We start from the raw sequence: 13,766 nt of genomic DNA, 5'->3' as shown, positions 1-13,766 counted from the left end.
TGATTTAGACTAGATATAAGGAAGACATTTTTTACGCTGAGGGTGGTGAAACACTCGCCCAGGTTGCCCAGAGAGGTGGTGGATGCCCCATCCCTGGAAACATTCCAGGTCAGGTTGGACGGGGCTCTGAGCAACCTGATCTAGTGGAAGATGTCCCTGCCCACAGCAGGGGGGGTTGGACTAGATGACCTTTAAAGATCCCTTCCAACCCAAAGTATTCTATGATTCTATGATTCTATGACCTATATTTGAATCAGGTTTCACTTCATTTCTTCTGCCTGTGGCCACATCTGGCTATCTATTTATATCATATGAATAACCTGAAGTTGCATTGGCAGAGTGGGTGAGAAGCAGAAAAGCAATACGTAACTGAGGGCAAAGCCTGGGATCACGCTTGCTCTTGTGTTTGGGCAGAAGTCTATCTCGTTTATCTTTCCAGTGTACACCATTTTTCAGGTTCAAATGTATTTTATATAAATATTTTGTCTTACATTCATTGGGAGAATCAATATTTACGAAGTTATGCTGTTTCTCACATATATATATGTATATAAAAAAATAAAGATAGGCATTGTGTATACTGTACATCTCAATTTGAAAAAGAAAGGAAAAGAAGACAAGACACCCCATGTCTAGATGCGGCCAGTTAGCCATTTAAGCGCTTGTGAAAGAATGTCAGAGCCTCCAATTTGCTGCTACTTTCTGCAGGTCTGCTTCTCATCATGACTCAAAACATATTCTTGCAGACTCCCTCTTTGTTATTTTAGATAGCCTGCACAATATCTTTCATGGAATAGCAGTCCAAGGCAAAACAATTTTACTTCAGATTTTCACTGGCAATCAGATTATATTAATGGATCTCGTTAATTTGATCTCATGGAATGGTGACACCATTAGGGTGAAGAACAACATAACAACCGTTGAGGAACAAGGAGAAGAGTCACTCACCAGTCTTTAAAGCAAATATTAGGTCATCAAACTCCTGTGATTCCTCATCAGCAACCAATGAGCTGGTACTAAATCCTCCAGAAGGGTGGAAAACATTGCCATTTTGTGGACTCTGCTTAAAGGCAGCACTAGCAGGCTGCAAGGATGCCCTCTCCCAGTCTGCAGGCACCTGCAAAGTTTAAAAAGACACAGAAATGCAGTAATCATCAAAACTATAGTATAGAAACTGGAAACTATGACCAGAGCCAAACTCACGACCAAGAGATTTTGGAACCAGCTATTCTGTTACTTCTATAGTGAACCAGGTAGCCTTTTTTTTTTTTTTAAGTAAAATATATATATCTCTATATATGTAAATCGATTACAAGTCATTTAACCTTGTGTTTATTATGCCTGTCCTAGCTATCTCAAAAAGTTAAAAAAATATTGCTATTTCTGAACATTGGCCCCTGGTATGGAGAACTTTAAATTAAAGCACTGAAAGGTTCCAGCCTACTCCTCTCTTAACACTGCCCCTTCCTCTGCTGGACCCTGCTTCTCCCTTCTATAGCCACTAACCATCATCACTTTCCACTGTATGATCTACAGTTGGCAACCCACTGCTTCCCATGTTTACCAATACAAAATGTTAAAGTAATCTGCCAGCCTTTGAAGGTTCTGGTGGTGGTATACAGCCCTGCAGTTTCAATATCAATTTTGCTATAGTTCACCTGCCACTTCAGTTTAAGGTGGAGCCTCACAAAAAAAAACCAGAATTTCTGTTCATGAGAATAAAATTGGTTTTGAAAATCTATCTCCTCCTTAAATGTGAGGAAAAGCCAAAATACTGAACTCTCAAAAAATACATTTTAGGACAATCAAAATACATTTTCTTGGTTTATTGCTCATCCACTGTTTAGGAGCTTTAGGAAGCTTGCCATGTAGAGCTGAGAAGCTACGCTGTCCACTAAACTGGGGAGTCAGGCACCACCTGATGCTGAGAAGTTGAATAAATTTAGTGGTCTGCCAGGAGGCAGCTGAGGAGCTTTAAAATCCAGACAAACCTACAGTCAAGCAGGTAGAGAAATGGGCAAAACAGCTGCCAGGTGAGCAGCTTGGTTTCCAGAAAAATTGTTACTAGAACTGACATGTTCCCTTGAAATATTTCAATTCCATTAAATTGGTGTTTTTCCTGGAAAAACTGTTTAGCTGGAAAATTTTCAACTAGCTCTATCAACACACACATGTACATAGCAGCAAAAGTCACCTTGGTTTACTACAGGTAGTGAAAAGTGATACTAGCAGCATTCCAGTTCCAGCAACAAAGAGATTGAAAATCATCTCCCTCAAAATTTCTTTTCTTTCTTTTTCTTTTCTTTTCCTTTCTTTTCCCTTCTTTTCCTTTCCCTTTTTTCTTTTCTTTCTTTTTCTTTTCCTTTCTTTTCCTTTCTTTTCCTTTCTCTTTTTTCTTTTCTTTCTTTTTCTTTTCCTTTCTTTTCCTTTCTCTTTTTTCTTTTCTTTTCTCTTTTCTCTTCTCTTCTCTTCTCTTTTCTTTTTTCTTTTCTTTTCTCTTTTCTTTTCTTTTCTTTTTTCTTTTCTTTCTTTTTCTTTTCCTTTCTTTTCCTTTCTTTTCCTTTCTTTTCCTTTCTTTTCCTTTCTTTTCCCTTCTTTTCCTTTCCCTTTTTTCTTTTCTTTCTTTTTCTTTTCCTTTCTTTTCCTTTCTTTTCCTTTCTTTTCCTTTCTTTTCCCTTCTTTTCCTTTCCCTTTTTTCTTTTCTTTCTTTTTCTTTTCCTTTCTTTTCCTTTCTTTTCCCTTCTTTTCCTTTCCCTTTTTTCTTTTCTTTCTTTTTCTTTTCCTTTCTTTTCCTTTCTCTTTTTTCTTTTCTTTCTTTTTCTTTTCCTTTCTTTTCCTTTCTCTTTTTTCTTTTCTTTTCTCTTCTCTTCTTTTCTTTTCCATTCTAATTTTATTCTATACTATTAAAATTTCCAGAAATTTTGCACGGCATGATTTTGGAAAATTAAAGACTTAAAACTCATCTAAGACCTATAGTAAGCTGAAAGAATTAAATCAGTATTTTGATTGCTCATGAACTACTTTTGACAACACTTTAACCAGCCTCTATAACAAACTGAAGACTCAAGTAGAAAAGGGGAAATTCTCTAGATGGGATGTTACCAGGGAATTGTAAGTTCCAAGAATATCACCATGGCTAAAGATAACAATTTTTATGGTAAAAAAAAAATAATAATCCCCCCCTCCCCAAAGCCAACCTATAATAATTAGCATCTCATTCCTGTGTATTACACTTCAGTACTGCCACTTAAATCTCCAGGTACATTTTCAATACACAGGGTAATGCCTATAGAGCACTGTTACCTCTTCCATAGCACTGATGAGGTTCTGAGTGGACTTGCTGATCTCTCCACCTGCAGCCGGCAGACCACTGCCATGTGTGAAAAAAGCCGATCCCGGAGTTGTATGCCCATTCATGTCTACAGTATAACTTGCTTTCACAGGACAACAAAGTTGGTTGTGCAGGATAAAATATACCACGAAGACATAAAGACCCTGAAACAGAGAGAGAAAAAGAACGTCAGCTTGTGAAACGCAGGGAGCTTAGATCAGAGTTCGAACGCAGTCATGGCAAGGTCCTATATGCTGTAGCAGATGCTGTCCCTTACACCAGCAATCCGTGCTTCAAAGGACTGCAGCCAGTTTCTATGGAAAATAAGAGATGACGTCACTGCCCATCAGACATCTGGAAGTTAAAAGTACGTTCATATGCTGAGGCCTCCAGCTAAACACACACACACAAAAACCCCAGACCAAAAGAGTCACTGAAAATGATTATTTGGTTGAACCCACGCGGTTGCAAAGCAAAGCCAAGATCCCAACAACAGCAAAACCAACTCGAGTTTCACAGTTGTCATAATAGTGAAAATGTGGTTAAGGGCCGCCTTTACAATAGGATTTGGCTGCTGGCCCCTAGCCACAATTCTTTATTTCCTTACTGACCTGCTGGCTCTTTGCATTCTTGCCCCAATTTCAATCCCGTGCAAACTGCACTGCTGCCGTCACAGATACCAAGTTGTAACTGTAAATTAGGTTTTCTGTATTATCCACTAATTCAGCACTGTCTTTCATTTGTGATTACTACAAGGGCTCTGCTGTATGCCTTTGCAGTTCTTCTTTAAAACTTGCTAATTTTGACCTTTAGACTTAGCCAAGAAAAATATTATAACCATGACTTTTATTTGCAAAGAAATCCAGTGATTTCTGAATATGAAATCTTCTGAATATGAATATGAATCTTCTGAATTTATGAATATGAAACTTCTGAATATGAAATCTGACTTTTTATTTCTCTAATTCTTAAGTTGCACTAATACTGAGGGAAAACAATCCATTTCAATTGATAAATCAACCAGTTCAATAATTACTAAAGAAGGGGTTAACCAAAAGAGTACAGAAAGAAGACTTCTGGATTCTTCCCGATTGCTGCAACAGAATTACCTTTGCATTGTTTTTTGTATTTCACATTGTCCTCTAGACCCCTGAAAACAATTGTATTAAACAGAACGATTTATTGGAAAGGTACCCATCGGCATGAAAGCAATAACTGGAATTATAAATAGTAAGAGGTTTAATTAATTATATTTGGGAATTCCTAATGGAAGGAATTTTGAAAATACATGGAGACTGCAAATACCCAAGATACATGTTCATTTCCATCCCTATAAAACAGGCAGCAGCACTTCACGATCCACAGATTCATAATTTCTAATGCCAAAACTATATGACAAAACAGTCTGGTCGAAAGTGACACATAACAGAAGTTAATGGGATTCAATGGGATTTCAATCTCAGCTGGTCAGACACTGGAAATACCCTCATACAGCTGCTATAAAGCCATACAGCTCCATGTGTGCATTTTTTTTTAACAGCAAACCAGCAAACCAAAGTGTTAAAAACAATTATTTTGAGAAAACATTTTCCCAGTTTTCCAGATTATTGGTTTTTGTCACAAGGACCCGGAGCAGTTAACTGAGAGGAAATTTCTTTGTGATACATGTAAGTAAATACATTCCAAAAAACTCATGCAAACACATTGCACTTAAGAGACACTGAAAAGGAACCAAAATGCCCTTTCATTCTATAAACAAATCCAAGTACTCTGATGTATGTCAAGCATAATGGGACCAGCAAATGGATTTCTTTTAATTTGTTTAATGGATACGAAAAGGATAAAAAACCCAAGAAGAACGGATCACAGTAACGACACTGAATTCAGAGCAGCCTCTGGCATTTCAGTCTCTGAGGACCTAGCCGCAAAAGTTGCACGCATGTTTCAAGTGGTTTTGTACTTTTTCAAGAAAACCCATTACCTGAAAATGCTGCACACCCCTGTCTTTCAGAATCGCAGGGACCTAAGGCATTGGTATGCAAGGCCCATGCTATGTCACTCTCCTGTGCAGCCCGAAGTGTGGACGCTCACACTTCTAAAACAAATAAACATGGAATAAAGAGCCCAATTATCTCCTTAACTCATCCTGGTGTCCCAACTTAACTCTTGTGTGTTTCAGACAGTGCTATTTCTGAAGAACTGTTGTTCTACCAGAACCACAGAACGGAATTTTGACACCCAAAGCGTCCTTGCTGCCACTCCTCCCTGCTGCCACCACTTCTGCCCCTCGCTGTTGTCCAGAGACGCAGATCCTTGTCCTGGGCAGCAGGAGCCAGCATCCCTGAGATGCATCGCCTCGTGTGGCACTCCTGCTGCATCCCTCCTCTTCTCAAAGCTGAGAAGGAACTTCAGTATGTGCAATTCAGAGAACTCCCACATATTGATGCAGATGGGTGGTGAGACAGCTCCTCCGGGTCCTTCCATAATGAGCACATGGACTCGGGGAGGTTATTTGACTGTCTAAGGACAGGAGGAGTCACAGGCTGAGTTAGCTAACAGAAACAAAAATTGTGAGTTTTACTTCTCCCACTCTTGCAAAATATTACGGCAATGCCTTACAAACAGAAGTTTATACCTAACAAAACCCAACACTCCTACGTAAGTTATACATTTACACAGGAACCATGCTGCGGGGTAGATTTCTTGCGTAGCTGGAAAAGGGATGGAACCTGCTTTGACCCATACTCCCATCCAAATCTAGAGTCTCAAGAAGATAGACTCTGTAGAGTTGAGTTCCTACGTGCCATCAGTGCAGTTTTGTTTGAAGTACCAAAAGAGGTTTGTGGTCTTATTCGCACTACCCTGTATTTCTATTAGAAACCACTGCAACTGAATTTTGGGAAATCAAAACAAGGCAAATGGTCCTGCCCGAACAACACTGTGTTCCAACGATCATACACATGAAGATGCCATGGATCAAGTCATATTGATCCATGCTTATTTTAGCACCAGCCGCTACCAGGCTGTTTACTCTGAAAGAGCACAGGCAGGATGCAGAGACTCGGGTTGTGTCAGTGCAACCACAGCTTTCACACTCTCAGTGGGTTTTTTGAAAAGCGCTAGTTTGAGAATTGAATTGTCCTTCATCCCACTTTTGACACTCATTATGTTCTTTTTCACTTCAACCTTTAATACTGTAAAAATAGTCTTAAAGTACTATGAAAATAAGGCTGTTGGCATTGTAATATATGTTTCACTGTGTTTATCCTATAAACAACTTTGGCCAAGTTGGCACCACTTTACTTTTTCAGAGACACACAGACATCGTCCTTGCCAGTTGGACCAAGTATGAAATGCAGAGAATAGTCACGTTCTGTTGACAGGTCTACCAGACGTGCAGGATATTCAGAGAAGAAACCTACACACTCCAAAGGGATCAGAAGATAGGTCTGGGTATGGATATTAGTAACACTGGCAACGACATCTCTGTTAAAAATGTGGTAAATATTAATTTTGTATCCTTAAGAAGTTTTCATAAAAAACCCCCAACCTAACCCCAAAAACCCAAACCCCTAAACCTCAGCCCAGTACCAATATCCTCTGTTGTCGCATACAAATTCAGAGCCATTCTCCTCAGCCCACGGGCATGTACAGGGAGGCCAAAAAGAAACTATTGGGTCTCAGAGTGAAATGGCTGATTGCTAACCCGACAGGCTTTCAGCATAGTCTCCCACAGCACTCTGGTACCCAAGTTAGGACATTGTTGTCTAGATGGGTAGAGCACTGGATGGGTAAGAACTTGAGCAAGTCCAGCGCAGGGGCATCAAGATAGTCAGGGGCTCAAGCACATACCGTGTGAGGACAGGCTGAGGGAACTGGGCTTTTCGGCGTGAAGAAGGCTCAGAGGGTAATGAATAGCCATTAACTGCTATTAGCTTTCCAATACACAAGAGGTGGGTACTGAGAAGAACAGAGGGGCATGGCAGGAGAATGAGAGATGCTGGTCCCAAGTTGAAACAGGGGAGGTTCCAATTGGATATAAGGAAAACATATTTAATGTGAGGGTAATTAAGCACTGGAACAAGTTGCCCGAAGAGACTGTGGAAAGCTCTCTATAGAAGAAGAAAGGAGGTTTTTTTTTCTGGTACGTTTTATAATTTGTGGGAGGGTTTTGTGCGTGCATGGTTGTGAGGGGCGTTCTCATATACAACAGCTTGATTTATTTATTCTGTGGAGTGATAGCTGCAGGAAGCTAGTAAATTAAGGACAGACTTCCACAGCTGTCAACAAAAGGACAGAATACATTTTACACTCCATAAGATCACATGCAAACCTGGAGGACTGATCCATAGAAAGCCTTCACTGCACATTTGACACTCGTAGTCTCTCTGTCTCTTTATCCTCTAATTCTGCATGCTCCAACGCACTGTGCTGACACTACAGTATGTCTAAATTTGGAAGCAGAGATAACTCTGCTAATAGTAATGAGAAAGGATACAATAGACTGTAGGCCATCAACAAACCTCTTCATCATCTCCTTTTTACACACTGAGAGAAAACCAAGATGTCTACTGTATCCCATAATTTTTATTGGTCTTGTAAGATAAAGGACTTTTATTGCTCTAATAAACGCAAACAAACCAAGGCATTAGATTTCTTTAAAAAAAAAAAAAAAACCACACCAAAAACTAATATACATCAAACTTCTCACACAAGTATTTTCATCCATGCCTGAGATACCCTACCTTGAAGTTGCAAAAACTGGTTTTCCAAGGAGAAGTGGATTCAGATAATGTAATCTATTTTAGAGGAATGGTATTTCTATTTATAAAACTAAAGTATATTTGCAGGACTTTTGGTAAAGAAAAGTCATTTGAACAGTTCCTCAAACTGTTTCAGTGTACGTATCAGCACTAACAAAAATTCAGTGCACTCTACAGAGGCATTCTTTGAGTTCCTATTTTAATTTGGAAAATTTTATTTGATAACTATCATCATGTGACTATATAACGAATCATGTGACTATATCACTAAAAGTTGTTTTTTCAAAAGAGAATATTTTAAGTGAAATCAAGGCTTGTGAAGAAAGATGGTATCTTGTGTTAGACCACAAAAAGGCCTCTGTGTCTAGAACTGGATCATCCTGATCCTTAGTTCACCGTGGCTACAACATCACTATTATTTTTAAAGTTACACATTTATTGGTGCCAGGTGGTAAAAAACCCAAGAAATCACACAAACAGGTGTCTCTGCCAACAGAAGAGTTGTCTTTACTCGGATCAGCTTTTGAGACTAGCTGTCTGTAGTCACGGTAGAGGAATTTCCGCATGCTGGTTTATGCTTTGGTTAGTTTCACTTTAGTTTTTTTAATCTTATCAGGGTGAGATTTAATCTTATTCTCTGTCTGGACTATGCTAATTTACTCTTGGCAACCAGTCCTAGAAAGTCCTTTGCTTGTCAGTTTAATGGTCAGGCTGTCCTTCCCGGGCAGCTGTCGATGGCCATGGGTTGCTGCTGCCAGTCCTGGTGGCAGCGTCTTGGCTGATGCTTGTGCACCTTAATGCCTTAGCTGACTTCTTGTGAACTTCCCTGGGGATTTCACTAATTTACTGGAATTTCTTATGTTGCGGACTTCTCTTTTCTCACGTAGTTTTCCATCACTGGCCAGTCAAAGCCTGCTGTGGATTAACACTGATTTACATAACAAGTGCCTACTGCTTTTGGGAAAATTACTGGTCTGATTAATCCAGATAATTTGCCTGTTTCGCCATGTTCAAGAAGCTAGTATCTACATAGCAAAAAATGACTCACAATATTAAAGGAATCATATTCAGGAAATAATAACCAGGGCCATTGTAAAATGCATGATATATATTTGGTATTGTTGTCTTTCCTAATCATTTTTGGAAGAAAATTAGCCATGGAACTGAATATTCATACGCACAATAGCATTAATAATGCTAACCAGGTGACACACATAAAACATGTATAATTCTCCATTTCCTTCTGCAAGTTTCCTTGTTTTCAGAGATAACTATGATAAATTGCATGCACAACATTTTTGTGCATATCTAGATATCAAAAAGCAGACTTTAATGTACATTTTATTTTTCTGTATCTTCTTCAACCATATTTTTCTTTGAGAACAGCTTGAAGATCTTTTATTGGTGTCATGACAGAAGTATCATGTTAGTCACATGATACTATATCCTAAGCCATCGCTTAACATCTCCCACTCATAGCTCCCCAGAAATATTAACCTTTGAAATGTAAATCAGATCCTTCTGTTTAAATCTAACTCTTTTTCTTTGCATTCAAAGTGACTGTTGTAAAAGCCATGTCTTTAGCAGTGCAGCCCTGCCAACTGGTGATTACACTTAGTAAGTCGACTTTGGACCTGCTATGTACCATCAAGGGTTTGATTGTTTATTTGCCGTTAAGCACCAGTTTTGATGAAGCTGTTATCATTCTTATCAATCACATAATTTCTCTTATGACAGTTTCTATTGGGAACATTTACTGCTTATCCACATTTTGCTTCCTGAGGTATTCATTCTCCGTTTTGCTCTGTAGGAAAAGATTTGTGTCAGTTACAGTTGAAGTTCTAAAAATTCACATCAGAATCAAAAGACAACAATAAATGTAACTGAGGACTGCAAAACTCATGCCATCTTGGTAGGCAACATCATAAGACCACTTGTTGAACCAACCGACTGCCACCACATATACATACATGCACAGAAGCCACCATAAAAAATGGAATGAAGGAAAATAATCATTCATATACCTATCATTAAATTAAGAATGTATTTACAGGCTTGAACTAAGATATAACTATTTCAATTGCTTTCTTTTTTTGTAGTTATAATTCCACAGATAAACAGGTTATGGGTATATTCTGTAATAATGATAAAAATACTGTGCTTTCAGCATTATGAATACATTTTCCTAATATTAATGTAACATGTGAAACTTAGTCTGAACTGCCAAGTTTCTCTTTATGCAGAGCCAACTATACCAAGACCATGCTGAATCTTGCAGTTTCTACCCAAAGCCAAAGCCATAAATTCCTTTCTGGCGAACTCCATTCAGCTCAGATTTAGTCTAAACTTGGCTCAGGTTTACCTGAAAGGTTCACAAACTTTGGCAAATCTTTAAAAAGCAGATTTGCTTGGATACACAGGATTCACTATAAATATTTTGCATAGCTCTCAGCACGCTTGCAGCTGCTCCCACACAACTGCCATTTGTAACTCCGATTTCAGCCCTGCAAGTGGTGGAAAAGGTTGTTTGTTTTTTTTTTTTTTTTGTTGGTGTGTGTTTTAAGAGGACAGATTTGAATTTCAGAAGAGAGTTGTTCAGCTTGAAGATGCACTGAAAATACAGATGCTCAGCCAAACTTGCCATATGTGCAGATTGGGCTGGAATAAGATTCCGTTCCTTCCTTCCAATCTAGTCATCCTGGAAATACCAAGAAAGCCCTATTTTTGTATTTCAGCTTAGCTGAGGAAGAAACAAACACTGAGTCAAAGATCAAAGGTACAAAGTGTGGGATAGGCGTGATCTGTGGAGGGCAAACAGTGGAGAATCAGCATGCAGCAGAAGCTTGCAATTCACCTCCGCAGGTCTGGCTGCAGTCCCTCGTTAGAGCACTCTCTCAGATTTGGTAAATCACACCAACCACACATGGTTGCAGGAGGCTGAGAACCAAGCCAAGAGTAGACAAAGCAGACTAGCACCCCATTGTTCCCCATCTCTGCCCCATTTCTCGGCTCATGGCTTTTTTCCCCTCTGCCTTTTTTATTTTTCTTCCCTGCACAGGCAACAGAAATGGGGGACAGCATCCCTTGAGGTCCTCTTTGCATTAGGTTCTTCTTGTGCTTTGTCCTATGTGGAGGACCACTCTGGTAGCAGAAAGCAGCCAGATCACATACCAGTGAAAAACAGACTATTTGTTCACTGATGAACCTTACACTAAAAAAGACAAACAGAAAGACCAAAAGCTATAAGGTTATTCCTCACATATTTTTCAACTGCATTGACTGTAAAGACCTAGAAATACTAGGTCATGAATTTGCACACATGCTTTACAAAATTTTGCGAACATTTACTCTCATACTTGCTTTCCAAGGTACACATTTATAACCCTACATTTCAGCTCACACCTTACAATCCAAGACTACTACTGTTTTCATTTCTTTCTCAAACAGACAAGAAACGGTGGATGAAAAAGCCTTTGTCACCTCTGCCCCTAGGTCAAGAGATTCCTGACTAACAGTGTTAGAGCAGTTAATTCTCTAGTTATATCTGAAAGCAAGCTGAAAGCTAGCATAGGAAAGCAATACTCAAGAGGGAAGCTAGCATTCGGGGACCATACAAACTAGCATCACCGAATACAGGTCAATCTGGCCCATATAAAAAGTCAAAGAAAGTGCTATTCCTGCAGCACATTGAAGTATTCTTTCTATTTTCTGTTAAAGCAGTAATTTCTACTTATCTATATTAATGACAAACACACAGTGTTAAAAGAAACAGGGAATTGAAAGTCAGCATGGACAGACAGGAAGAGTCAAAAGAGAGAAGCTAACTTTGTATATTTATTGCTGAACTTCTACTTGCTATTACAGAATATCTCAAAATGAAGAATTAAGTAAAGGATAGGAGTTATTGCTAGAACAACATTTTTTCCCTTTAATTGATTCTTTCCGTGTCATAATCTCTCTTATGCCTACTGTTATTTCTTTATTTCTTGTTACTCTGTGATACCTGACTGATAAATTGGGTAGACCATTCGTTTAGCAGCATTTTGCTGCGGTGCCATAACAGAGTGAAACTGTAACTGACTGGTGCAACTTCAGAAGCCATAAACACAAGGAACCTCCAAAAAACTCTGGCTTAGAGGAAACCCAAGGGTTGTGGATTACTGATATAATTATTGTCCATACCTGCTGCTTGGGTGGTTTAGGGCAAGACTGGTGGGAATAAGGTGTTTGTATACTCCAGCATTCTCTGACTATTGGGAAAACATTTTGGGGATGCTGCAGCCAGTTAGGGAGCTACAGCCACACTGTGCTGTAAGGAACCCAATAAAGCCTCACCATCTTCAACCTCCCCGTAGTTAAAACTGACCCCAGCAAGTACCTTAAAATGACTTTTTATGCTTTTTATGTCCAGAATAACAGATGTGTAACTTACTACAAGAAATAGTTATTTTTGCCAGAGCGCTCTGATTGTCTCAGAAGTAGAAGTCTTGTTTAGCAGGCTTTGCTGTTAAATGAAATTCATAGGAACCTGTCAGCAATTTACACTCCCTACCCACCTTGATTTTAATGAAAATTACTGTAAGTATTTACTGCCTTTCCACAGCTTCAGAGACAGCAGAAGGCAAGTCTTATTTATAAAGCAGGAAGTTAACACTGTTTTGGTTAGGAATGTTCCTCAAAAAAAGGGAAACGTGGGCAAAAGTGAGGACAAGGACTAGACGTCCCTCCATATCTGACAAGTAGGTGAACAAGAGTAGGTAGAGGTATAATAATATATTTGGCTCTGTCATTGAAGGTCCATCATTCACTTCCTGCCTTGACATAATGAGCTGATTTTCCTCCCCCCACCCTTGCCCCCAGTCTGTGCAAGGAGAGGAAGCTCTGGATGAATAAAAAGTACCTCAAGAGTTAATGAGATCTCTTTTCATAGGCAGTGTTACTCAAAGTAAAATTAAAAACAAACACATTAAATATGGATATGATGTCAGCCTTGTATTAGAAACTTTTGTTTTGAGTTTTTTTTTTTAGCAATAGTAGCTCTAAAGCTTTCTAGAATTTGCATTTGTGGGTTACAACTTTTTATTTTTTAATAGAAAAATCATTGGCACAAAAATTTAAACCAGGGTTTTCTCAGTAGACTCAGACAGAAATACCGCTACTAAGCTGTGAACAAAAAAAAAAAAAAAGGGAAATTTACAGAAAACAGAAAGGGAATGAAATGAACATAGAGCAATTCCATTGGCTGACTCTAAACAGGGACCACTCTCTACTTCTGAGACAGGAACAACACTTGGGAGAGTAATGGCCTTGTAGTATTTAGTTATTTCCCTATGATTCTGCTTATAACAACCTAAATTGTATGTCAATGCATACCAGTGTAATACCAAAGGATATATATACACACATACGTATTTCAAAATTAAGCAATTGGAACATTTGATTTCCATGTCTTGCTGTATTTATTGAACTTTGCAGGACTGTAGCTCTATGTGTTGTCAGCAACAGATAGTGTAAGTCACGAAACACATATCAAACTGTTGGTTCTCCTTGTACTTGGAAAACAAGAAGTTATTTCCCCTCTTGGAAATTCTCTCTAATGGATTAATGCCAGAATTGACTTAAGATATGTTTGCAGCACTAAAGAGAAGAATTTGGATATGACCTGCTCTGTG

General features: G+C 38.8%; 1 protein-coding gene across 1 annotated transcript in view; it reads right to left on the bottom strand.

Moving 5' to 3' along the window:
• GPR98 (G protein-coupled receptor 98) overlaps positions 1-13,766 on the bottom strand; it is a 289,750-nt gene that overhangs the window by 8,365 nt on the left and 267,619 nt on the right. Inside the window, exons 87-88 of the mRNA XM_009330315.1 lie at positions 3,304-3,495; positions 949-1,117 (exon numbers count right to left, since the gene is read on the bottom strand). Coding sequence (XP_009328590.1) covers positions 949-1,117; positions 3,304-3,495 — 361 coding nt within the window. The remainder of the gene's footprint in view (positions 1-948; positions 1,118-3,303; positions 3,496-13,766) is intronic.

This window comes from Pygoscelis adeliae, unplaced genomic scaffold (genome assembly GCF_000699105.1).
Source record: "Pygoscelis adeliae isolate BGI_AS28 unplaced genomic scaffold, ASM69910v1 Scaffold178, whole genome shotgun sequence".
Lineage (NCBI taxonomy): Eukaryota > Metazoa > Chordata > Aves > Sphenisciformes > Spheniscidae > Pygoscelis > Pygoscelis adeliae.
This window is presented reverse-complemented; position numbering and strand designations above follow the sequence as displayed.